Below are 27,277 nucleotides of genomic sequence, written 5' to 3'. Positions count from 1 at the left end.
GGAGTAACCCCTGAGCATCGCTGGATGTGACCCAAAAAGAAAAAAAGAAAAAAAAACACAGTGAGATACCACTTCAAACAGATTGGCACTCATCACAAAGAACAAAACAACGGTGTTGGTGAGGATACCAGGCAGAAAAGGGACGCTCATTCACTGCTGGTGAGAATATTGACTTATCCTGTCCTTTTGGAAGATAATTTGGACATTCCTCAAAAAAGTTGGAAGTGACTTTCCATACAACCCAGAAACTCTGCTCCTGGGAATGCACCCTAACAGCCCCACAACACAATGCGGAAAAGGCATCTACACGCCTTTGCTCATTGCAGCACTGTTCACAATAGCCAAAATCTGAAAATAACCCAATGCCCAAGAACAGACAAGTGAATAAAGACGCTGTGGTGCATCTGCACAATGAAATACTATACAGCCATTAGGAAAAAATTAAGTCATGAAATTTGCTGATATATGGATGGACTGGAAAATATCGTGCTGAATGAAAGGAGTCAGGGGGAGAGGGGCCAACATAGAATACCTGCAAGGTATGTACACACAGAATAATAATACCCAAAGATGATACAAACACACACCACAACTGGAGTGGAAAGTAGAAAGCTTGCTTCAACAAGGGGAGGGCAGTTAGGACAGAGAAGGGACCACTATGAAAATAATAGTGGGAAACCATCACTCTAGACAAGAACTGGGTGCTGAAAGGAGGTAAAGAAATATGGATGATACCCTTACAGTAACGGTAACATAGTGTATTTTTAAAGTTTTCTTGAAGGGGCTATGGTGCCGCCAGCACGTCAATCTGTCCCTGTGAGGCGAGTGCGTCAGCAGCCTCATGGCGCCTTCAGACTTCCAGATGCCCCAAAATTGCTGCTGTGCCTTTGGCCAGACCCCAAAAACTTGGGCAAACTTTACCAAGAAAGTAAACGGCCAGAAGTTAGGTATGCGGGAGACAGACCACAAACCACCTCTGGCTCAGCTATATAATTGGAGGCCTGGCCTCTCTGGTTCCTGACTGAACTGCTTAACGGCCATGATCCCAGAGACTCAGAAACAAACCTCAAAACCCAATGGCTTTTGGCAGAAATGCATCTGGTCCCTGCAGTAGGTTACCAGAACTGGGCCAACCCAGGTGGGAATAGGTTTCGTACCTTGGCCTGTTCCCCCTGGCGGCCCGGTGGCTCCCATCCTCCAGAGGCCACTGGACAGTCAGGTTTGGGCCCACAGTGACGAGATACACAGGGTCTCACGGGATGGTGCTGAAGCTGGCCATTTCCTCCCCACCCCAACGAGACCCCGAGTTACCACCCACAAACGGCTTTTCTGGCTCCTGATAAAGCTGCTTAACAGCCAGCGGCTTTTAGCAGAAATGCGTCCGGATCCCGCAGTAGGTTACTGTTGCCAGGCCACTCCAGGAGGGAAAGGATGTGTCCCTCCACCTCCTCCCCCTTGGCGGCTCAGTGGCCGCCATCCACCAGAGGCCACTAGACAATCAGGTTTGGGCCTACAGTGATGAGACACACAGGGCCTCACAGAATGGGGGTGGATCCGGCCCTATCATCCCCACCCCAACGAGACCCCAAGTTGCCGCTCTGGTTCCTGATCAAGCTGCTTAACGGCCATGATCCCAGAGACACAGAAACAAATCTCGGAACCCAGTGGCTTTTTGCAGAAATGCGTCCGGACCCACAGTAGGTAACTGTCACTGGGCCACCCCAGGGGGGAAAGGGTGCTGTCCCTCTGCCTGCTCCCCCTTGATGGCTCGGTGGCCACCATCCTCCAGAGGCCATCGAACAATCAGGTTTGGGCCCTCCGTGTCAAGACATGCGGGGCCTCATGGGATGGGGGTGGAGCCGGCCCTTTCCTCCCCGTCCCAACGAGACTCCAAGTCACCACCCATGAACGGCTTTTCTGGCTCCTGATAAAGCTGCTTAACGGCCATGATCCAGAGACTTAGGAACAAATCTCGGAACCCAGCAAGTTTGGGCAGAAATCCCTCCAGATTTAAAACTTCGGAATTTCAATATCATGTGGCCACTACTGAGGCCACGCAACATCATATGTTATTCTTAACCAGCAATAGAAAACAAACTGTCTACTGTTGCCTTTTCAGCAGATCTGAGTGTTGGGGTAAAATCCCATATAATAATGGTGGGTCTGGTGTCAAAATATTGAATGTCATCAAAGTAGGGAGAGAGTAATGTGGAAATCATCTGCCCCACAGGTAAGGGGAGGGTTGGGATGAGGGTATACTGGGGTTTTTGGTGGTGGATAGTGGGCACTGGTGAAGATACGGGTGTTTCATTGTATGACCGAGAATTAAACCCTAAAGCTTTGTAACTGCTCTCGTGGTGATTCAATAAATAAAATTATAAAAAATGGGGAAAAAAGTAAGGTGGAGTTCATGCCCAATTCAATCAGCTAATCAGTGGCTGAATAAGTAGCAGTATTCTTACATTAAAAAAGTTTCCTTAAAGCCCTCATTAAGAAAAATTATTGGCTGTAGCTTTATCCGTTCTCCTTGGTAGAATAGTCAATCTTTAGAAATATGATCAAATGAATATAGTTTTCAGAACATTAGTGAATTCCCAAATTTTGGCAATACTCCTTAGGGAACAGCTTAGTAATAAAACTCCTTAGTAATTTTATTTGTACCACAATATCATCTAGAAATTATATTACAGAACTCCACCTTTAGAAGTGAGAGAAGAGAACCACTTTGACATACTTACTGATCTTTGCAAAAGTTGTTTTTAAAAACTTCTCAATATTCAGTGATGTCCAGCTCAGTGCAGTCAGGCCGGGCTGGAGAGCCTCATCCACTTTTGCCAAGTGAGGGACCATCAGCTGTTCAATGATGGAAGGCATTTTTGACTTGACTCTCTGATATTCAGCGAGCATCATCTGCAATGAAACAGGGCTCAATAACCATTTAGGTCCCACTTTATCTAATAGTTGTCTTCCATAACAGTTAGGATCAGATGCATGATGCCAATAGAAGCCTACATGAAGAATGGCCAAAATAAAGTCATAATTGGGCAAAAAGGTTGAGAAATCTCTCAATAAATACAAAATACAATTAAATACAATGAGAAAAAAATCAGAGTAGAATTTCTCACCCTCTGCTAATCAGTGGCTGAATAAATAGCAGTACTCCTACATAAAAAAAAAAAAAAGAATTTCCCGCCCTCTATCAACCAACAAGGCATAAAAATCCTCTGATGAAGAGACTTTCTATATCAGCACACTCTTACTTATCAGAGCATTTGAAGCTTCTTGAATGAGGAACGAGATGTTTTCACTGTAAACTGCCAAGGCAGGAAGGTGTGGAACTAAATGTACTGTACCTTCATGTTACTGAAGTTCTTTTTGTATATATCTCGTTTCTGGAAAAGAGCAGCTGCAAACGGCGAGACTCGCAGACCCATCTGTGACATGCACTCAGTCTCTCTAAATAAGGTGAAGATCTCAGGATCAAAGTTGACAAACAGTTCTCCACTGCCTGGAGCCTTCACTAATAAAGAAGCTTCAAGTCCTAAGTGAACTTGTTCTATCTGTGAAGAGATCAATGTTGTTCCAATGAGAGAGTTCATAAAGAGATGACTTCTCTAGCTTGGCCATTTCCGGGAATGTGGAATGGTAAATGTTCTTCCCTGGATCTGAACTTCCCAAGTTAAAGAAAAGGGGAGAACCTACTCTTCACCCAACCTCACTTCCACAAAAGGGCTGTCAGAGTCTGGGTGGTGAATATTCAGCAACAAATGTGTAGGTTAGAATTCTCAACGTGTTTACCACAGAGATGGTGATATCTCAAAGGTTCAGATCGATGATGCCTATTGATAGTTCCCCAAAAATGGACCAGAAAAATAGTAAAGCAGACACGGAGCTTGCCTTGCACACAGCTAAGTTCAATCCCCAGCACCACATATGGTCCCCCAAGCCCTCAAGGAATGATCCATGAGCACAGGGCCATTCAAAAAAAGAAAATTAAAAAATTTTAAAAGTCAAAAAAGTTTAAGAATGAAATAAATGATAAAAATCTCCCCCAAACTATTAAACTCATAGTTCAGTAATCTAGAACACGGATTTTAATACCACTCTGGAATGCCCCCAATAGAACATCCCTGATACTAGCACAGGTGCCAGATGTTGAACCTAGAAAATGACACAACACGTTTAGATACCTTGTGAAGCTAGATTTTATCCTCCAAATATTTTCAGCTGATCAACAAAAACTAGACATGTGGGTAAAGGACGAAATATAAGGCAGCGTAGTATGGCCAACGAAATATAAGGCATAGTAGATCTGCAGACATAGTAAGATCATGACTGTAGGGGAAAAGAGAGATGAGAGCAACCCCAATGTTCAATGGCAGATGAATAAAGAAGCTATGAGGCATTAGGCATGTAATGGAAGACTATGCAGCAACAAAAGAAGAAAATTGTTCACAGCTACTAAAGGGATCAGAGGGAGAAAAAATGGATTTATCATTCATTTCTAGTTATACAGAGAAAATCAAGAGAACATATAGTATCAAATCATGGCAAACCCTTGGCTTTCGACTAATTATTGAACTGATTAATAAGTAGTGAGGTGGTGGGGAATAAAGGTTGGCCTAGAGGTGGCACAGGGACCATGATGAAAGGTCACAAGCACATTGGTGTCCAGGGGGAAGGGTGCAGTAATATTGAATATCAATACCACAAATGGCAACACTAATGGAATCATGATCCCTAAACTATAATCAGAATTTAAAAGTAGAGGAAAAATAGAAGAATCCTGGGGCTGGAGTGATAGCACAGCAGACAAGGCATTTGCCTCGCATGCAGCTGAACCAGGTTTAATCCCCGGCATCATATGGTTGCCACACACTGCCAGGAGTAATTCCTGAGTGCAGAGCCAGGTGTGACCCAAAAAACAAAAAAGAAAGAAAGAAAGAAAGAAAGAAAGAAAGAAAGAAAGAAAGAGAGAAAGAAAAAGAATCCTAAGTAACCAGGTAAAGAGCCCATTTGGCAGGACCTTCTTACTTAGAATCTATAGGAAAAATACAAATTTAAGATTAAACTTGGTTTAAAAGGTTTTTTTTTTCCCAAATAAATCCTGATTTTTTTCCTCATGGATCTACATTCCATTCTTCAACGAAGTATCTTCAGCCAAACCTGTATTATAAGTGGCTGAAGCAATAGCACAGCGGGTAGGGTGTTTGCCTTGCATGTGGCCTCCTGGGTTCGATTCCCAGCATCCCATATGGTCCCCCAAGCACCACCAGGAGTAATTCCTGAGTGCAGTGCCAGGAGTAAGCCCCTGAGCATCACCAGGTGTGACCCAAAAAAAAAAAACACCGGTATTATAAAAGACCCTCAATCCTCAACGTTCAAAGGGAGCAACACTGCCCTGCGCCCAAAACGCCTTTCTTATGTGAGAAGCCCGCAATGCATTTAAAGAACAAAGAAAGAGGCTCACTTGCTGAAGCCACGCCCTGTGGTAGAGAACCTCAAATTCCAGGAGGACCTTGGCCAGCCTGTTGTAGCTGCGAATCACGGGCTTGGCCTCGGGGGCACGGAGCACGGCGGGATGCTGCTGGAACTGCTGCATGGGCTGCTCCATGCGGTGGAACAGCTGCCGGGCCCACAGGATCTTCCCAGCGACGGGGGGCTGGTCCCGACCCAGAGGAGGGTCGTCCTTCTGCTTGGAGTACAGCTTGGCGAGCATCTCGATGTCGGCCCCATACTTTTCCAGGATGCACCGGTATTTGTCTTCAATCCCAAGGTTAGGGATGTTCAACCTGATTTTTTACAAAGAAATCCAAAATCTGAAGTCTGGGTGTTGCACTGATTTGTGTTGATTAGTAGTATCCCGGCCGCATGGCAGAGCCTGGCAAGGTCCCCTTGGCGTGTTCGCTATGCCAAAAACGGTAACAAGCCTCACAATGGAGACGTTACTGGTAAAAGCGCTGGAACAAATTCATGAACAACGGGACAACAGTGCTACAGTGCTACAGTTTGTTGATTTGGGTAGTTTGTTGCAGGGGTAATGCCAGATGGAGGCTGGAGGCCAGAAACCAAACCTGGGGTCTCATACAGGTGAGGCAAATGCTTGACCATCTGGGTCTACCCCAGAGCCCAGAGCCTAGGAAGTGCGGGTTCACAGCCTTGCTGGGGATGGGCTGGGCAGGAAGGTGGTACACCTGGCAGTTCTCTGCTGTCCCTCTAGGCCTGATGGACTGAGCCCAAGGGCACAGCAGCACGCAGAGGAGGTGGATGGTGTCAGGTATAGAACCTGGGGCCTCCCTGAGCTCTAAGCCTTTGCCCTACCTCCCAGGTTCAAGAGCACATTTATTAAGATTTATCTTTAGGGGCCGGAGCAACAGTACATCAGGTAGGGCATTGCACACGGCCAACCCAGGTTTGATCCCTGGCATCCCATATGGCACCCGAGCACCGCCAGGAGTAATTCCTGAGTTCAGAGCCAGGAGCCCCTGAGCATCACCGGGTGTGACCCAAAAAGGCAAAAAAAAAAAAAGATTTATCTTTAAACATGTGCTGATATTTATATGAGAGAATGAGAATAAGATATTTGTGAGGCATGTTAAAAAATCTAAATAGAATCCATCCATCAATCATATCTCACTCAAGGGACATTTTTTTAATCAAGCATCAATCTTTATCAACTTGTCTTTCAAATCTAGGCAAAACCATCCCTTTGGTACACTTTTTTTTTCCGAATTACTTGAATGTTAAGTAATATTAGGAGAGGCAGTGACAAGATCTTTGAAAGCTTAGAGGCAAAAAGCAAACACACTCTTCTCCTCTCAAGAACCTAAACACTGTAACTGCATCATCCACAGAGCTAAGGAGGACCTGCCTTCTACCCGAGGAGGAATGGAAAGCAAGGACAGCTGCTACGTCAGTGCTTTTCACCTCTCAAATTTCTTCAGCATGCTCAGGGCTTGATTGGTGCTTTGAATCTTTTCAATTGTGACAGCCATGAATTTCTGCAGCTCCATCTAAAACAGAATAAGGCCTGATTATGAACAATGAATTTGCACTGGGAAAACTCTCATTTATCAATAAGATGGACGAGCTCCCTGCCCCCACTCGCTCTCCAAGCAAATACAATATAGGACAAAATGTTACAGTAAATGTCACCTGGAGAAAATGATCAATTCTCAGAAGCCAAAACAAAAAAGATTTGAAAGCGGGAGAAATTCCCTCAGTTGCCTACAGTCTGGCCTGCTCTGGGGGCCTTGGGTAAAACCCAGCTGTGGGGGCCTGCTGGGGTTCACTGATGCTTCAGTGGACCAAGGTCCTAACCCTCCCCAAGGACTCTTCAACAATCCTACAAGAAGGGCAGCCAACCTCTGGCCAAGAAGTGATGAATGAGCATCCACAAGTGGGGACTGGCCGTTCTCCCAGAACCCTGCTGGCCTCCTGAGCTGATCCCTTCTCTGTCCACGTGAAGGGGCAGTTGGTATTCTAGCCTTGGAAGACAAAGGTCCCCCTCACAAGTACTCCTCAACCACCAAATACGCCTGGCCTCTCCCACAATCTTCCTTCTGGCTTCTTCTAGTGCACTCGAGGCTCTGTTTGCTCTTAATTCAGCACCTGCCCTGCTCACGCTCCAGGAAGCAGTGCCTCTGCCTGCAGGACTTGGCCTGGTCTACACCTCCCGGCCCTCAAATCTGTACAGTCGTCAGGGTGCTGCCCCAAGCTGACAACGGGGCTTTGGGCAAAACCACACACACATAGAGACACACAAACAGACACACACACACAGCACACAGCACACAGACACTTTCCCTGGGTAGTAGTCACTGACGTACACTTTCACTCCAACTCCATCCAGGCCTGTGCAACGTCGGTTATTTGGGTTTGGATTCTGTTTGGGGGACACACCCAGCCATGCTCAGGGATTACTCTTGGCTCTGCGCTCGGGAGTCACTGCTCGTGGTACCTGGGGGATCTTATGAGATGCCGGCGACAGAACCTGGGTCCACAACATGCAAGGCACGTGCTCTACCTGCTGTCCTATTTCTCCAGCCCCAAGGTCAATAGTTTCATCTCCATTTTCTACAACCAGGATGAATTGGTAAGTGAAAGTGAGTTATCGGGAAGAAGACCGGGGGTGGGAGCATGAGGGGTGGAGGAGGATTCAAAGTGAAACTTGTCACCCAACCCACTGGAGAACTGAGCCACTCTCAACATGGAGATACGATAAATAACAGTGTTGAATCTGAAAGGAACAATCTGGAAAATGGAAACTGTGTCTATAATACATAACTTCTTAGTGTCTAACTTGTCACAAACCGGACTTAGAATATTTACACATTTTCCTTCTTGGTGAGCTGGGTAGATAACTCAAAGGGTCCAGCGCACACTTTGTATGTGGGAGTCCTGGGTGCTCCCTCGGGCACTAATGGTCCCACAGGAGCATCCCCCAACATTGAGTCACAAATCACCACAGAGCACCACTAGGTATGACCCCCCCCCCCTTACACACTCTAAATTTACAATTTGGTATTACAAAGTTTGGGCATAATCTTGAGATGGTTCTTCTATTCCTTACATTCCTTCCTCATTTTCTTCCCAAATGTAAAGATTATTCTTGCCTCATTGTTTGCCTGATGCTGTAAAAGTAAGGGATAATTTTCTTCTTGGTTTACAGCCTTATTCTATGTATTGTAGAAATGGTTCATCTCAATACATTCTGTTCCTCTGACTCAACATTTTCCTTAGGGATGCTTTAAACTGTAATTTCATTGTGGAATCCTCTCTTCCTAATACAATATTAGGATACTACAATTTTGTGGTCATTTTAGCTACTATTTGTCCTTTTTGTAATGATACATTTAATCATTAGTACCTGTTCTAACATAGGTACTTATATTTTGATCATTCACACATGCATAAGATTTCAGGGCAAATCAACTTCTGTATTCATAACCTAATAGCATAGAAGCCTAATCTATAATGAATGAAGAACAAATGCTTATTTCTTTGCAATATATCTGGTTCTTATTAATTCATTATTCACAGACTCATTCAGCAAATATTTTCTGCTCTCCAATTACAAAAGGTGCTCTTCCTTGGATCCTGGAGACCCAAATGGAAAAAGTACCCTCAGAGTCTTCACTATCTACTAATATCCCACCAATCAGCCGAAGAAATACTCTATGATCAGAAACTGCTGCAAAATGCAAGTGGATAGACTTGAGAGTATTATGCTAAGTGAAATGAGTCAGAAAGAGGGACAGACATAGAATGACTGCACTCATTTGTGGAATATAAAGTCACATAATAGGAGACTAACACCTAAGGATATTAGAGATAAGGGCCAGGAGGATCACTCCATGCTGGAGGAAAAGGCAGCTGGCAGAGAGAAGGAATCACTAAGTAGATGGTGCTTGGAGGGCTCGCTCGGGATGGTAGATGCATGCTGAAAGTAGACTATGGACCAAACATGATGGCCACTTAGTACCTGTATTGCAAACCATAACACCCAGAAGGAGAGAGAGAGTAAGAGGGAATGCGCCTGCCACAGAGGCAGGGGAGTTGGGGAAGGAATGGGGGTGGCGGGAGGGATACTGGGAACATTGTTGTTAGAGAATGGGCCAGTATTCCTCCTCCACTCAGCCTGTCATATACCCAAACATTATATGACTGACACGTAATCATGCAAATTTGTAAGTCTGTAACTGTATCTCACAGTGATTCATTAAAATTAAAAAAATTTAGAAAAAAGAAACTGCTGCAAATACTAGGGAGACAGGGTAAATGAATATTTCCTGTGGACCCTAGGACCAGATTCTGCCACTGTCCCTCAATTTCCAACAAGAGATTACTGGTCACTGGACCATTCCTGATCTGGTGCCCCAAAAAGATCACTGAGAAAACCATTGCAAGTACTGTGGCTTCCTACCCATCTTGTGGGTCTTTGAGCACAACAGCTTAATTCGGGCATCAAGAGGCAGACTGTCTGGCCGACTCCCAAATGCAGCACTTGCCATCGCTGAGACTTTGGGCAGGTCACCCCACCGCAGGTGCCTTGATTCCTCCTTCCCAAGTAAGGGGAACAGCAGCATCACCTCAGCAGATGACAGAGGTTCTCAGAGTCACACCTCAGACTGTCTTGAACAGACCCTGACAGAGAGGTAGCTGCTTTCTTCAGTATTCCTCCTCCACTTAGCCCGTCTCTCCATGGAAAATACAGCAAACTATAAAAACAATGCAAGAGACTCACTCATGGTGTGATTGGTGTTTGAATATTAAATGTAATCAAATATTGTGAACTACTTTATAAAATAAAAAAATTAAAGTAAAAAAATGCATATGCACAATATAAAGCAAACCAAAAAATCCCAAAATATCTCAGAATCATTTATCCCTAAAGTCTACAAAATGTTATCAAATCAAACATTCTGGAAAACAAGGAATAAATTGGCTGTTTTCCTTTAAAATCAGAAAAGTGGGTGGGCAAGACTGGGGTGTGCCCTTTCTCCCAGACAGAAATGTCACAAGCATGAAACCCATCACGAACCTTCCTGCGAATCACAGTGCTTCAAAAAGTATAACAGACGGTACACACATTGCAAACAAGGCAGCTGCACTAAAGTGTATCGAAAAATGTCTGCTTTCCTTTTTAATCATGTATGCTCCAACTCAAAGCAAGAACAAAGTCTGAAATAAAAGTCATAACACCACAAAAGAATACGCTATAAAATAAAACCAGAGCAACATGTACTTTGTACCTCACTAGGGTGAAAGAAAACCTGCATATTAGTCAGAAGTTTGTATTTGCTGCGCCATCGCCCCACTGAATCCCTCATCTGATAACAATTTGCTACAACCACACTGGGGACCACAATCCCTCTGTATTTACCACACGAGGCCACCATGCAGAGGCCAGGGCTGGGCCTCCACTGCAGCTGGCCAGCCCCACCTCCTCCCTTAGGAACTGAAACTGGGGGTGATCTTGTCATGTGCTGACATTGGTTTGTCCTTTCTGCCTTGCCACAGGGAGCTAGGTTTATTGGGTTACTCCCATCATAGTGCTCCCATTCCTGTGTTCACTTATAACCTTTGCTTTGTGCTCTGCTTCCCCAACCAGTCACTCACCTTTATCTCCTAATCAGACTCTGTAAACTTGTAAATATTGCTTTTCTCTTCTCCTTATATCCTTTGCATAGTTAATTCAGAGCAATATCCTTTTTGTATAGGCACAGGAAAACAGTTAATGCTATGCTTTTGTAACTTGGGAGTTAACTGACTCCAAATGATATTCACTCCCGGGAATCTGTTCTCTCAACTTAAGCCTCAGTTTCCCTTACTTCCCAGCATCCCAAAAGCAGGGTCCCAACGAGGGACTGGATGGACCCAGGGCAAGCCGTAAGCTACCCTGTCATCGAAATGGGCCAGGCCAAAGTGCCATAATACTTAATTATAAGTTAAGAGCATGGACAAACTCTGTCATGATCCAAAAAGTAACCCTATATGGATTAGAACCCTGCTACGGTTAGGAAAGATTAATGTGGCCTGAGCACTGTAGTCTGAGTTCTATAGCGAGATGCCCCCAAGAGACCCACCCTATAAGCTTAATGTACCTCTTACTGTGTCCATACAAAATAACTAATATTAAGGAGTAGAATTAAGATGTTAATTAAGCTATTGGACTAAGGAGAGGAGAAACACCGTAGGTGGTATTTCCACCCTTGAGCCTCATCAGTGATCAGAAAGGGCTTTTGATATGTTGACTGTGCTACCCCCAATGCTGGGGAGTTTGGGAGAGACTAGAGAGAGACCAGGCTGAGGAGATGGAGCACGGAGAGATGAGCGGGAGAGACAAGAGGAGATGGGAACGAGGGGCTTAGTAAGACTGGAACAGGCACTTGGGGAGAACGGAATAAACGGCAACTGATCACCAACCAGCACGGCCCTCATTTCCTCCTTCATCCACTCATGGCATTGGCCATCCCAGATGGGAGAGCAACGCAAGACCACCAAACGCAGGAGGCGAGAGAGCCGTGGGGATCTCCCTAGTCGCTTGGTGTTTACACAATGTGCCCTGGACTTGCACCAGGGCTAGGGGCCGGACGTCAGGGTGGCTTGTCTGCAGGCTGGAGGGAAGCTGAGGGGCAGGAGCAGGACGAGATCAAGGGGCTGAAGGTGAAAAGAGGGCCGGGTGCTGCATGAACGCTGCTACCACTAACTATTCTAAGGCCGCACCAGGGAATCTACCCAGCACTACCAATCATTTGCCTCAGTTAACCTACGATCATTCGGGTCGCGACAAGGTAGCAAACAAACGGAAACCACTTTCTAGCCTCGAAGAAAGTCACAATATTCCAAAGGAAGATGAAAGCAGATTTTCTAAGAGTAAAGTCTATGATTACAGATCATTATCCAAATCTATCTCGATGACCCTTTGATCCTTGAAAAAGAACCTTCAATTATTAATGCAGAATCACAGAATGCGGGCTGAGGTCGCCGCCGTCACCTCCAGGATGAACACGCGGTCCTCTCTGAATGGAAATGATGAGTAGCATTAGTCAGAGAGGAAGCAAATCAACAGGCAGCTGCAAACAGGAACTGGATTCTACAACCTACATGAAGGTCATTAGTCTGCTTGCAGAACTCCTCATAATCTTCATCAAAATCCATTTTCCGCTGGTCCAAGAAATTATATTCCTTTTTCTTCATGGTGGCAACAATACCCTGAAATGTTATTCAAAAATAAGACAATATTTTAATGTCCTCTCATTACCTAATTAAATATGATTTTGAATGCAGTACCTGAAACAATCATTCTCAAAAGCTCCACATAAAAGGAGCCTTATTCCTTTGGTCCCACAGCTGAGGCTGGTTAGAGCAGTGTAATGCTGACTACTGCATTCAAAGAAATCATTTGAAAAATATTTCCATGATGTGTTACTTACTTTAGGAGGAGAAAAAAACTTTAAAAATCTGAAAAGTAGAAGATACATTTTCTATAAAAATGCCATCTTATAAAACAGTGAATGAAGGGAAGGGGAGAGGAAGAAAAAAGAAGAAAGAACGAAGGACTGTATGACAATTCACCAAACTATTTCTCATTAAAAGTTTATCTTTTCTGAAGTTATGAAATTTACATACAAGTGGTACTACATGGAAAGTATCATGTTAAGTGAAATGAGTCAGAAAGAGCGGGATAGACACAGAAAGATTGCATTCATCTGGGGAACATAAAGCAACAAAAAGGGAGACTAACACCCAGGAGTGGCCGAGATTAGTACCAGGAATTTTGCTCCATGACTTGAAGGCCAGCCACACGTGCTAGGTGAAAAGGAAGCTCAGATAGAGAAGAGAGCACCAAATAAAGAGTGTTGTGAGGACCCTCCCAGGGTGGGAGAAGCATGCTAAAAGTAGTCTATAGACCAAACATGATTGCCACTCAAGGCCTCTCTTGCAAAACACAGTACCCAAAAGAAGAGAGAGAGAACAAGGGGGAATACCCTGCCACAGAGGCAGGGTGGGACGGGGGTATGGGGGGTGGGGGGGATGCTGGGACCCGTGGTGGTGGATGATGGGCACTGGTGGAGGGATGGGTACTCGATCATTGTATAACTGAAACCCAAGCACAAAATTTGTAAGTCTATAACTGTACCTCATGGTGTTTCACTAATAAAAAAAGAAAAAAAAACTGTTAGCCTTTTCCACTGAAAAACAAAAAATAAAAAAAGTTTATCTTTTCAGTAAACAAGAACTGAACAATTTAGTATCTGTTACTGTAATATCTATAGGTGAAACACTATATTCTAAGCATCAAAGGTCTAAACAAAATGTCAAACCACAATCTACCATTTAAAGACTGACTCTAGAATTAATTGCTTCCTCCTGCCCTGTGAAGCTATTGTCTGTGACTCCAAAAGTACAAATGAGGCAATTCATCTCCTTGAAAATACTATTATCTGAATTTTTGTTTGCTCTGAATAATGAACTGTAATGCTCTGTGATCTTTTAGCCAGGTACTAAGCCATTGTCAAACTCGGTGCCTGCACTGTTGACAAAGGCATGTAATTTTTATGAAGAACGTTCTGCCTCCTTCCACAATCTCCTCTTCAAAGTCATTTCCATTTAACATCAAGTTAAGTCCCTCAAGAGACAAAAGTGCATCACTTCTCGAATCAAGTTTGCCAGTAAAAATAACCTATGTCCAAACCCCGTGCCTATAGGAGCAGTTCTACTTAGAAATTACCTGAATACAGAACTACCATAGCAGCAAAGAAAATGTGCAAAAGAAGTCTGGAAAACTAACGCATTACATTCTAATGTGGTCATTAAACAGACACAAGGCCTTTAGAAGCTTCTTGTCTATGGGTGGACTTAATAACCAGAAGGAGTACTAAGAAAGAGCACTAAGAAACTAATGAGTAATGACAACAATAGTGAGAAATAATAACCAACTAAACAATCTATTTAGTCATGAATTTATATAACTAATTCATATCCAACTAAACAATCCACTTATTTATTTATTTCACTGATATTTATTGCATGCCTATCCTGGGCCATTCATTCTGAAAACAGATGCAGGAATGGGATAAAGGCCCTTGTCCCTAGGAACTTAATCCTGAGTGGGGAGAGGGCAGAGAATCTCTGCAGTCACCCAAAAGGATCCTTTCCGGGAGCAAAAGAATCGCCTCTAGAGTAACTAGGACGAGACAGAGAAGGTCGTTCAAATCAGGGTCGGGATGCCAAAGAGGATATTATTGCAGAGTGGCCTAAAGGCAGAAACTTCCAAAAAGAAAAGCTCTCCATGTGTCTGGAGAACACAGGTGGATGGAGGAGTTGGGGGAACAGGTAGACCAGGTAGCGTCTGGAGACCTGGACAGAGAAGTAGAGATTTACTTCCGGGGCAGCCACACTGAACTGCTGGCATTACAACTAGTCATCCTGTAAGTTCAGACGAGTCCCACATACCTTTAAAGGATAAAGCAATTAAAAAATAAAATAATTCAAAATAGCAGAGCTAATATCCAGTCTGGGTCCTTCGTATTTTTTTACCTGTTTTCAAATAAAGTGTGTAAATGAAGAGACAATCAATATCCATCAGAACTCATGTCAGCTAGAGTCTGACACACAGTACGTGCGTCATTAAATTTTGCTTACAGGAATAAACAAAATAAGCCAAACATTTTTCTTGTGGGACTAAGGAGAAAGCTTTCACTAACGATGATTAATTTTAACTACCAAAAGTCATTCTCATAATCATATACTTGGAAAGAATATACTAGCACCATTAAACAACTATCCAATAAATTAAATTTCTGTACTGTATAGGGATATGAGCTTATGTTGATATTATAGATTTAATCATTCTAGATACATATATTCGATATGCCAGACACAGTAACAACAAAGTCTCCAATGGAGACGTTACTGGGCCCGCTCGAGCAAATCGATGATCAACGGGAGGGCCTTTACCTTTACCTTACATATATTTATTTTTATTCTTTATATTTATATAAAATATTAAATTATTAGTTATAGCTTAAAGATTCATTTTGAATTATTTTTTAAGTACTATACCTGATATTTTGTAACCATGTCTTCCAACCCTTCAATGTTAGAATCTTGAAGGACTGAGTATGTCTTGAAGGTTGTAAAAATGTCTATTATCTTGGCAAGACGTCGGTGGAAAGTTTCAAACTTTCCAAAAATATACATCTCACTAAATTCAAATTGTTTTTCGTTCGGATCTTGTTGAAGTTTTTGTTTCATCTTATGAAAGCAGTTCTGATATTCCTTAAAATAAAAATAAAAATATAGAAAGGGAACATAGCTCTGCCATCTACTATGGACTTCCATATCAACCTTCCTCTGTTAAATAGTGACAACAGCAGATCAAGAATAGAACTCCAAATTTTCCATCTATGCCTTTTTATTTCTTCATCCACCAGCCTGGGCTATCTTCTTTTCCCATGCTCCAACCTAGTAAACTCCTAATTATTAAACATGGAACTCAAATGTGTAGACTGTCCCCCTGGCTCCCTATCTGTAACAGTCTAACTGTGTCTATCACCACATTCGTCAACAAGAAGCTCAAGGAAAACTATGTCTTCTTCCAAGGTACTCTGGGACATTGTTGTGACAGCTACTGACACGGATTCTATGAAAAACTATATGAAGCACTTTTATTCTAAAAATTTTTTGAAGCATCATGAATTGCAAAATTATACATAGTTGGAATCTTGACATCCAAATTTCCATCACCAATCCTGCCGCGAGTTACCCACCAGTGTTAAAAACAGAAAAAGAAGCAATAGTAGAGTGGATAAGGCACTTGCTTTGAGCACCACTGACCCAAATTCAAACCCTAGACCCTATATGCACCCCCACCCCTGCCGCCAATCTCATCAGGAGTAGTTTCTGTGAGGCCTGATCATCACTGGGTGTGGCAAAAAAATAGAATACTACATGATCTAGCAATAACCACTCCTAGGTATTTACTCAAAAGGTATGTAAACACTAATTTATATGCACTAAAAACACTAAAGTTGGATATGCACATCTATGTTCACAGCAACATGTTACAACAGTTAAAATGTGAAATCAACCTATAAGTCATCAAAAAATGACTGGATAAAGAGAATACTCCTTGAATACTAAATACAAGGGATATTAAGAGATATTAAGTGAGAACCTTGAGATTCTGTCATGTCACAAACTAATGATTAATCGATTTTTAAGGCCCAAAAAACAAACAGTTGTTTGTATAGTTGGGTTGGAGCGATAGCACAGCGGTAGGGCATCTGCCTTACAAGCGGCCAACATGGCCGACCCGAGTTCGATTCCTCTGCCCCTCTTGGAGAGCCCGGCAAGCTACCGAGAATATCTCGCCCACACGGCAGAGCCTGGCAAGCTACCCGTGATGTGTTCGATATGCCAAACACAGTAACAAGTCTCATGATGGAGACGTTACTGGGCCCGCTCGAGCAAATCGATGAACAATGGGAGGAGCGTGACTGTGACTGTGACTGATATTAAAAAGATAAAAATCATGCCTTTTTGAACAACAAGTATGGAAGTCTAAGTGCTAAGTTGGGGAGGGAAAGACAATTGGATAGTTCTACTCACATGTGGCAAATAAATAACCAAACACAGAAATTCACAAAACACATAAAAATCACTCAGCCTGTGAAAACTGTGGAGTCATCAGGGAGAAAGGTAAGTGAGCTGGGGAGAAGCGGGCAGGTGGGCGCTTTGAGTGCAATGCATAGAACTGCACGGCGGAACAAACCTCATACAGAGGACGAAGATGTGCACCTGAAACATGACCGCTTGGCAAGTGAAGAGTACGGGAACAACGGCTGGTTAACATTCTAAAAGCACTGGAGGGGGAATGGTGCCACCAGCAGGTCAATCTGTACCTGTGAGGCGAGTGCATCAGCAGCCTGATGGCACCTTCAGACTTCCAGATACCCCAAAATTGCTGCTGTACCTTTGGCCAGACCCCAAAAACTTAGGGCAGTTTACCAAGAAAGCAAGCGGCCAAAAGTGAGGTATGTGGGAGACACACCCACAAACCACCTCCGGCTCAGCTATATAACTGGAGGCATGGCCTCTCTGGTTCCTGATCAAACTGCTTAACAGCCATGATCCCAGAAACTCAGAAACAAATCTTGAAACCCAGCAGCTTTTGGCAGAAATGCGTGTGGACCACACAGTAGGTTACTGTTGCCGGGCCACCCCAGGGGGGAACGGGTGTTGTCCCTCCGCCTGACCCCCCTAGGTGGCTCGGTGGCTGCCATCTTCCAGAGACCACTGGACAGTTAGGTTTGGGCCCAAAGTGATGAGACACTCGGGGCCTCACGGTATGGGGGTTGAGTGCCGGCCCTTTCCTCCATGTCCCAATGAGACCCCGAGTCGCCACCCACAAATGGCCTCTCTGGCTCCTGATCAAGCTGCTTAATGGCCATGATCCCAGAGACTCAAACAAATCTCGAAACCCAACAGCTTTTGGCAGAAATGCGTCGGTCCCTGCAGTAAGTTACCGGCACTGGGCCACCCCAGGTGTGAATGGGTTTTGTGTCTTGGCCTGTTCCCCCTGGCAGCCCGGTGGCCACCATCCTCCAGAGGCCACTAGACAGTCAGGTTTGGGCCCTCAGTGGTGAGACATACGGGGCCTCACAGGATGGTGAGGATGGGCCTCGTTGGGACGGGGAGGAAAGGGCCGGCTCCTCCCCATCCCAACGAGGCCCCGAGTCGCAGCTCACAAATGGCTTCTCTGGCTCCTCATCAAGTTGCTTAACAGCCATGATCCCAGAGACTCAGAAACAAATCTTGAAACCCAGCGGCTTTTGGCAGAAATGCGTCCAGACTGTGCAGTAGGTTGCTGTCGCTGAGCCACTCCAGGGGGAAAGAGTGCTGTCCCTCTGCCAGCTCCCCCTTGATGGCTCGGTGGCCGCCATCCTCCAGAGGCCATTGGAGAGTCGGGTTTGGGCCCGCAGTGAAGAGACACGCGGGGCCTCGTGGGATGGAGGTGGAGCCGGCCCTTTACTCCCCATCCCAACCAGACCACGAGTCACCGCCCATGAACAGCCTCTCTGGCTCCTGATCAAGCTGCTTAATGGCCATGATCCCAGAGACTTAAGAACAAATCTCAGAACCCAGCAGGTTTTGGCAAGAAATCCTTCCAGATTTAATTGTTGAAATTTCGGAATTTCAAAATCGTGTGGCCACTGCTGCAGCCATGCGGCATCATATGTTATTCATAACCAGTAATAGAAAACAAATTGTTTACTGTTGCCTTTTTGGCAGATCTGAGTGTTGGGGTAAAATCCCAAATAATAATGGTGTGTGCGGTGTTGAAATGTTGAGTGTAATCAAAGTATAGAGAGAGTAATTTGGAAATCATCTGCCCCATTAGTAGGGGGAGAGTGTGGGATGGGGGTATTCTGGGGATTCTGGTGGTGGATAGTGGGCACTGGTGAAGATACGGGTGTTTCATTGTATGACTGAGAATTAAACCCAAAAGCTTTGTAACTGCTCTCACGATGATTCAATAAATAAAATTATAAAAAATGGTGAAAAAAGGTAAGGCGGAGTTCATGCACAATTCAATCAGCCTCATCAGTGGCTGAATAAATAGCAGTACTCCTACATAAAAAAAAAAATTAAAAGCACTGAAGAACTGTCCTCCCATTGTTATCAATTTGCTCGAGTAAGCACCAGTAACGTCTCCATTGTGAGACTTGTCGTTACTGTTTTTGGCATATCAAATACATCACGGGTAGCTTGCCAGGCAGGCTCTGCAGTGCGGGAAGGATACTCTCAGTAGCTTGCCGGGCTCTCCGAGAGGGGCGGAGGAATCGAACCTGGGTTGGCCACGTGCAAGGCAAACGCCCTACCCACTGGGCTATCCTCCATTTTAAAAACAGATGAAAAATGATCTGTCTCTTTCTATCTCCAGTGATTAGAGTAAACTTAAAATGTAGGAGAGACCCCACCCCCCACATAAAAGTGGAATTAGGTGAATAAAGTTGGGAGCAAGTTTGTTAACAATTTTCCATGCACTGAGGAAACTACTGTCCTAGAAGTGACATCGGGAAAAGCATGAGAGATGGAGGGTTCCATGCACGCTGGCGAAGGGGTTGAGTACTTCTGGGTATTTTCGACCTGATGTGAGAACATTATCTCCTAAAGCACAGAATTCACATGCCTACTACCCAATGTGACATCAACAAGTAAGACTAAAATTTTTAAATACTGTTATTTTTAGCAACCAGCATTGTAATTACAAAATGACTGAAGATGTGTCAACAAAAACAACATAAAACTATAGAACATTGTCTGACTGTGTTATTAAGCCAACCATTATTATTAAGCTGGTCATTACCTGCTTAAGTTTAATTGCAGATAAAATTTTTTCCATAACAACATCTTGGGGCTGACTCCAGATGGAAACTGTACCGCTGTTAGAAATATAGGCTTTACATGCAGATATCATCTGGTTTGTTACCTAGAATTTTCCAATAAAACAAAATCCATAAAACATCTATCATTCATCGATTAGATGAGAATTTTTAACTCTCTACCTCTGAGTATACAACCTATGAATATGAACTTCAGTGTTGATGAGATTTTTATTTTCCCTTAACAACTCTAATCAGGCACAAAGCTTTTTTTATTTTGGGGCCACAAAAGTGCTAGTCAGGGATCACTCGTAGCAAGACTCAGGAGTGCTGAGAATCAAATCTGGGTTGGCCACATGCAAGGCAGTGCCTTACCCTTAAAAATGTTTGTACTGAGGCTGGAGAGATAATATAGCAATATTACCTCTCCAGCCTCAGCACAAACATTTTTAATCCAATTTCACTGAGTGGTAACTAAAAATCAAATTCATTTTTTCAGGGCTTATATTTTTTAATGCATCACCATGAGATACAAAATTAAACTGTAGATATTAAATGTGATTATTTGATAAATATATATGATGAAATAAAACCTCATTCATGTTAACTAACACACCTGTCACCTTGAATAGCTACCACCATATGTATGTGTTTGTGTTTAGGAATCTTATGCTACTCTCTAAGCAACCTTTTGAACATACAACACAGATTATTTGCAATGGTCCTTATGCTGTATGTTGGACTGCCCAAAATTATTCATCTAAAAAGTGAGAGCTGCAAGTTTTACCAACACTTGCTCATTTTACTCACTCCTCAGTCTGCTAGTCACTATTCCACTTTGTGCTACTTTTAACTTTTTTTAGATTGTACATAAGTTTTGTCAAAGTCACTCATCAAATCACAGCATTGGAAGCACCATCAACAATTCAGGCCCCCTTGGGAATGCAGGATGAGTGTCTTAAGTGAAAACTTAACAAGCAAAACACCCAAAAACTGTTCAGAGTCAGTTTCTAAATTAAGTTCTTAGGTAGCTCCAAGTACCATGTCTAACTGTGTAACTGTGTAACCGATCATTTCAGGATACCAGGTTCTACAGCAGAAATGTCAAAATAAGAAGGCAAAAGAGAGAAGAATACAGTCATAGTACATGTGACCAATTACATCTTATTCAGTCCTCCAAATTAAAAAAAAACAAACAGAATTTTCTTGTGTTTGTTTGTATGAACAAATTAAAAGGAAAAGTACAGGGGTTAACGCACTTGCCTTGCATGACGCCAAACAAATCAATCCCCCACACCACACATATTCCCCTGAGCACCAGCAAGCGTCATTTATGAGCACATAGCCAGGAACAGCCTCTGAGAACCGCTGAAAACTCTCCAGATGGGGGGTGGGAGGGACACTGGGACCCGTGGTGGTGGAAAATGGGCACTGGTGGAGGGACGGGTATTTGATCGTTGTATAATTGAAACCCAAGCACAAAATGTGTAAGTCTACAACTGTACCTCATGGTGTCTCACTAATGAAAGTTAAAAAAATAATAATAAAAATTAAAAAATAAATAAATAAAAATTTATACTTAAGAGTTTTGAAAACACGAATCACAGGATAACTGGACAACAGAATCATACATGGGTTTGCAAGACGGGTTGGGAATATGACACTAGGCTGGCTGCACTCTGGAGGTCACTAAAACTAGATGACATGCAATATGATTCTTTTTCCTTTTGTGTCTGCTTCAAGTTTTCCAATGCAAAAGCTACTTTTTAATTAGATAGATGATATTTTTATACTCTTGTTCAAAAGTAAAACTTGGAAACAGTCCACGTGGAGTCTGGAGTCATGATATAAACCAACTTTTGAGTCTTCTACACGGAGAAGCTCCCCCAGGATGCTAATATGTCATACTGAAGAGTAAAGCTGGGAAGGAGATCTCAGAGATTCTCCCTTTTCTACACGAGCCCAAGAACAGAGGCGCTTCTCTCCAAGCCGAGCTTGTGAACTTGGACAGCCCTGCCCCCAGCCAGAATCCTCACTCCTGCTGCATTCGTATTCACAGCGTGGGTCCCGGGGTGCTGGAATTGCCTCTACTTGAATCACAGCATTAAAATTTTTGCTTTGGTAATGAAAAAGTCATTTACTTCTTAGAGACTGCTCAGAATGAAGGAGGCAACAATGCTCACCATAAACGCTCATGAGTTAGGACATAAGGTTTTAGCATCATTAAGCTTCTTGGCAGAATCATTATAATTGCTTTATGGATTACTGGAACGTGGCAAGTGACTTTTATTGCCACAATTACTGTTCTAATAACATCAAGTAAACAACTGTGGCATCGAATGGATGTGTAACCGTGGCATATAAAATATGAAATAGAAGATAGTCATATATTTTTCTTCTTAGTTAAAATTTACTAAACATGAGTATGTAATATACTAAATGGCATGGAAAAAGAAATTCCAAAAAGAATCTTTTTATTATGTATTATATAAGTATTTAATATGATTTTTATTGTTACTTCAAAAAATAATGCTTTATGATTTAATAGAATCTGCCTCTTGTATGTAATTATTTCTATCTTTACTGAGAAATTTGGCTTTTTTGAAAATTATTATTATTGTAGGTCTCACTGACAGAACACACCAAAGTGGTATATCTAATTATAAGAAATTGCTCAGTGACCAATAAATATAGGTGACCAAGGACTCTGCTGTACACACTTACCTTTACAAACAAAGATGTGATCTTCTCAGATGTATTATAGTAATGAGAGATACTATATATCATTTTAATTGCATTGATAAGTGTAGGAATAGCATCAATCATAGATATCTGAAAAATATAACAAATGTTTTTAAGAAAATAAATACCAAACTCAGCCAAACTCTAATAGTCTAATCAATCTTTATTAGAATAAAGTTGAGCTAAGGGTTTTGTTTAAATTAATTTTAATATCTTATATTTTATAACAAACATATATAGGAAAATTTTTGTCATATGCAGTTAATAAAATTTTGCTCCAGTGAAAAAACGGTCAACTTTCTATTAATGATTTATAAAACATGATAAAACATAATTTTATAACAAATAAAAGTAGACACTTCCTAGAAATTAAAAAAAATCAGTCAATGACTTTCCCCCACATCTGAGTATTGTTCATATGTCAATTATAACATTTAACGGAAAATAAGATGCTTGATACATATTTAATAAAATACTGCATACATATATTCTCTAAATGACACGTGGTGACAGTAATGTGTTACAATTGCACATGTAACGTATATAAATTTCTTGAGAATAAAAAAAATGGTTTTAAGACTTTTCCAACACATGATGATATCTGTGAACCAAACCTTCGGCTCAGCTGGAGAAGCATCCTTGTATTAAGAAAGCAAAGAGCTCTGACTCACAGGGTCGCTGCTATACAAGGGGTCACAGCACTTTTCCAGTGTGTACAAGTATTTGACATTGTCCTTTGCTTCATTAGCTGCATCAGTGACTCGGAGATCCATTTCCCGCCAAATCTAAGCACAATCCAGGAAAACAATTTTAACACAACTATTGACAGAAGAGCTTCCAACCTAATACTTCCATGGGTCGCCACATTCCCCAGAGACAGACTTCACTCTGATCTGAGCAGCTCACAGGCCTCATTTCAGAAAAGTAAAGACACCGTGAAAAGCAATGTATAATTTTGGGCTAACTGCTAAAGGTAGGTCTTCCGGGTCTTCTCTTATAAAATCTGCTCAGCAACTAGGAACGAGACTCCTGAGAACAGTGCCCTCGCTCTGCCGACACCTCCTCCCGCTCTGCCGGCGAATGGATACGCTCTGCACCATATTCCCAGATTTTTCTACCTTCCCTCTTTTCAAACCTGAACTTCCTTTCCCTAATCCCTATATTTCTGCCCATCTATAAATAGTGCCATTATTCCATGACTGTGCTTTAAGCTAGGTACTGTAAAATGAAAAAATATCTAAAACTGGGAAGAACCAGAGGAAATGAGTGAACACGAATCAACATACTGGATTCACTTTATGACCATCCAACAGAATATGGTGGAACAGTACCACAATAAAATGGATGCATTTATTTGATTTGCTCGAGCAGGCCCAGTAACGTCTCCATTGGAGACTTTGTTGTTACTGTGTCTGGCATATCGAATACTCTCGGTAGCTTGCCGGGATCTCCGAGAGGGGTGGAGGAATCGAACTCGGGTCGGCCATGTTGGCTGCGTGCAAGGCAGATGCCCTACCGCTGTGCATTTATTTGAATAATGGCAGAAGTCAATCTAAGACACAGGTACTAAGATCATTTATTCTTGATCATTCAAATTGTTTGCATGCACTGAAACATCAAAACAAATAGCTAATAAGTACTTGTGTTTTTGTAGCATCAATATAAGGAGTGATGAGCAGCCTCTACAACAATCCCCAGGGACCTGGGACTCTGATTGCCTATTTCCAAGTCTCCCGGCTTCCCTGTCGAATTTGGAAACCAACTTCCAGTAGTAATGGGATGTCACTTATGGGAGTTAGTTTGCCAAGAGAGAATGTCTTCTTTGTTGGGTACTCGCTTGCCGGCTCTTCTTACTCCCTTTACGGGAAGCCAGTCACCATGATGGGAGTCACCCTACACAAAGCCAGTTTTGTAAGGAACTGAAGGAAGCCAATAGTTGTCAGACAGCAAGAAGCCGAATCCTACAGCAACCACAAGAGCAACCAGAAGCAGATCTTCCCCGGCTGAGCCTGCAGATCAACCAATGCCCCAACTTTGACCTCATGAGAGAACTTGTGGTAGGGGCCCCCTGCTAAGCTGCACTCAATTCCTGAACCATATACCATGAGACAATAATTGTTTACTGTTTCAATAATTAAGTTTTCATTCATTACATAGCAATATAAAACTCATATTTCAGAAGTTTACAAAAAATATCATGCAAGTTTTCACTATTTCTACTCAGTCTGAATTTACAGATATATTTACATATAAATTCACATATATTTAAGACTATGTGATATATTCATATATCAGTATTGATATATGAATATATTAACTAAAAATATTGATTAAAATATATTACATCATAGTCTAAACAATGCTCTGTAATATACATGCATGAAAACTAGCCAACACACTCTTTAATTCAAAGCCTAATTCCACAGACTCAAAGAGTACACAAAAATAATGATATTTGATCTTAAATGATTTTTCAAAGAGGAATGATAACATTTTTCTGATCCTACTATTCTTTGATTAGAGATAGCATTGAGATTTGTCATTTCTTCCCATAGAGGAAAAAAGACAAGATTGACAACCTTCAGAAGTTTTGACTTGGCAGCAGCAAGAACCGCCAACACAGCTTTAACATCTGGGCTTTTCAATTGATCCAAAAGGTAGTTAAATTTGGAAAGCCTCTTCTTCCAGTGCTCCAACTCTGCTCGGGGTCCAAGGTCATCTGCTTCCTTTCTCAGCTGATTGTTTTCAGCAAGAACCTATAAACACACATAAGAAATTTGAAATTTGTTTCCCGTCCCACCGAGACCAAGAGTTGCCCCCCACGAGCAGCTCTCTGGCACGGCCATGGCCCCAGAAGCACACGAACTTAATTCGGAACCCAGCAGCTTTTGGCAAAAATGTGAATGAACTATGCATTAAGCTACGGCGCTGTGCCCCACCCCCCAGGAGGGAAAGGGTGTCTGTCTCTTCCACCTTCCCCACCCCCCGGTGGCACGGTGGCCGCCATCTCAGAGCCTTTTGGACAGCCGGGTATGAGCTGGTGGTGACGGGGCAACTGTGGCCTCATGGGATGGAGGCGGAACTGGCAAGTCCTTCCCGCCCCAAGACCACGAGCTGCCCCCGCCCCCCCCCCCCCCAAGCAGCTCTCCAGCACGATCATGGCCCCAGAGGCACACAAACCAATCTCAGAACTCTGAGGCTTTTGGCAGAAATCCCTCCAGACTTAATTAGTAAAATATCAGAAATCCAAAATCACGTGGCCGCAATCATATACTCTTCATAAACAACAATAGAAAACAAATTATTTCATTGATACCTTTTCAGCAGGTCTGATTATTGGGGGGAAATTTCAAATAAAAATGGTACATCTTTTGTCGAAATAATGAATACTTTTATCACTTTAAGTGATAAGTGATATACATCCGGGCTCGAGCAACAGCACAGCGGGTAGGGCATTTGCCTTGCACGTGTACGACACGGCCGACCCAAGTTCGATTCCTCCGCCCCTCTCGGAGAGCCCAGCAAGCTACCAAGAGTATCTCACCCACACAGCAAAGCCTGGCAAGCTACCCGTGACATATTCGATGCGCCAAACACAGTAACAATTGTCACAATGGAGATGTTACTGGACCCGCTTGAGCAAATCGATGAACAATGGGAGGACAGTGACAATGACAGTGACCTATATATCTGTTGAATGGCATCCATGAGCTAATTTAACATGTTTCTGTTTTTATCCCTTCAACAAAAATGTAACTGACTTATTATGATGGAAAACTGCTTATTGAAAAGCTTTCATAGGAAGTTACCCTGAAGGTTATATACTTACTATATAACCTTAAAGTAATAAAAATTTTGGAAAGCTCTCAGGCCTAAAGCCCTTGGTCTTATTCTAGGTTTTTTTTTTTTCACTTTTTCTTTTCTATGCATTTATCACTTCATTGAGGACTTTTCTGAGGATTTTATTCTAATTCAGTCTCAAATTCACTTTTGTAAGATGTACTGAAACATAAATCCCTTGTATTTCTACAGAGATTCTTTCCAAGGTAAAAGAAATACTGAGAAAAATTGACATCACGCAATTCTCTAGTGACAAAAAGTATATAAAGTCATTACATTCATCTTTAGAATTCTTACTCGTCCTTTCTAGCTAATCACCAAAAATTAAAACCACCTTAAATCGCCTACTTTTATTTTAGGATTTGAGATAAAATACTTGGGCAAACAGGAATACAATATGATATCCACCACTGGCTAGTTGAGTAAAGTAGTTCTGAAACTAACATTTGGTTTCTGAAAATTACCTGTTCCGTCTGTTTGATCCATACTTTCATACAACCTTCTATTTTTTCCAAAGTCTCAGGATTATTAGCTAGAGTCAAATAGTCTGTTGGTTCCTTCAGGGTTTTTAGTTCAAAAATGTCACACTTTTGAAAGTTCACCTACATGAATGAAAGTTAAATAAGATGAATTTCTAAAACACACACATACTGACACCACATTAAGAAGCAGGTTAAGAGCCTCCTTCAAGTCTAAACGATCTTGCTCCCTAAACAGAAGATCTGGGAAACAGGGTAAGATCCATAATGCCCAGGGTCCCCTTTTCATTTTTCATTTCATCATCCTGTTATTCGTCGATT

The 27,277-nt window shown here is 42.5% G+C and overlaps 1 protein-coding gene across 1 annotated transcript in view; it reads right to left on the bottom strand.

Moving 5' to 3' along the window:
* DNAH5 (dynein axonemal heavy chain 5) overlaps nt 1-27,277 on the bottom strand; it is a 321,369-nt gene that overhangs the window by 220,765 nt on the left and 73,327 nt on the right. Inside the window, exons 7-17 of the mRNA XM_056109071.1 lie at nt 26,942-27,079; nt 25,217-25,393; nt 23,309-23,422; nt 22,620-22,727; nt 19,880-20,002; nt 15,571-15,786; nt 12,610-12,717; nt 6,928-7,013; nt 5,471-5,792; nt 3,354-3,560; nt 2,739-2,910 (exon numbers count right to left, since the gene is read on the bottom strand). Of these exons, the coding sequence (XP_055965046.1) occupies nt 2,739-2,910; nt 3,354-3,560; nt 5,471-5,792; nt 6,928-7,013; nt 12,610-12,717; nt 15,571-15,786; nt 19,880-20,002; nt 22,620-22,727; nt 23,309-23,422; nt 25,217-25,393; nt 26,942-27,079 (1,771 nt within the window). The remainder of the gene's footprint in view (nt 1-2,738; nt 2,911-3,353; nt 3,561-5,470; nt 5,793-6,927; nt 7,014-12,609; nt 12,718-15,570; nt 15,787-19,879; nt 20,003-22,619; nt 22,728-23,308; nt 23,423-25,216; nt 25,394-26,941; nt 27,080-27,277) is intronic.

Source organism: Sorex fumeus, unplaced genomic scaffold, assembly GCF_029834395.1.
Source record: "Sorex fumeus unplaced genomic scaffold, SorFum_2.1 ptg000264l, whole genome shotgun sequence".
NCBI lineage: Eukaryota > Metazoa > Chordata > Mammalia > Eulipotyphla > Soricidae > Sorex > Sorex fumeus.
The sequence above is the reverse complement of the archived record's forward strand: the minus strand, read 5'-3'. Positions and strand labels throughout refer to the sequence as shown.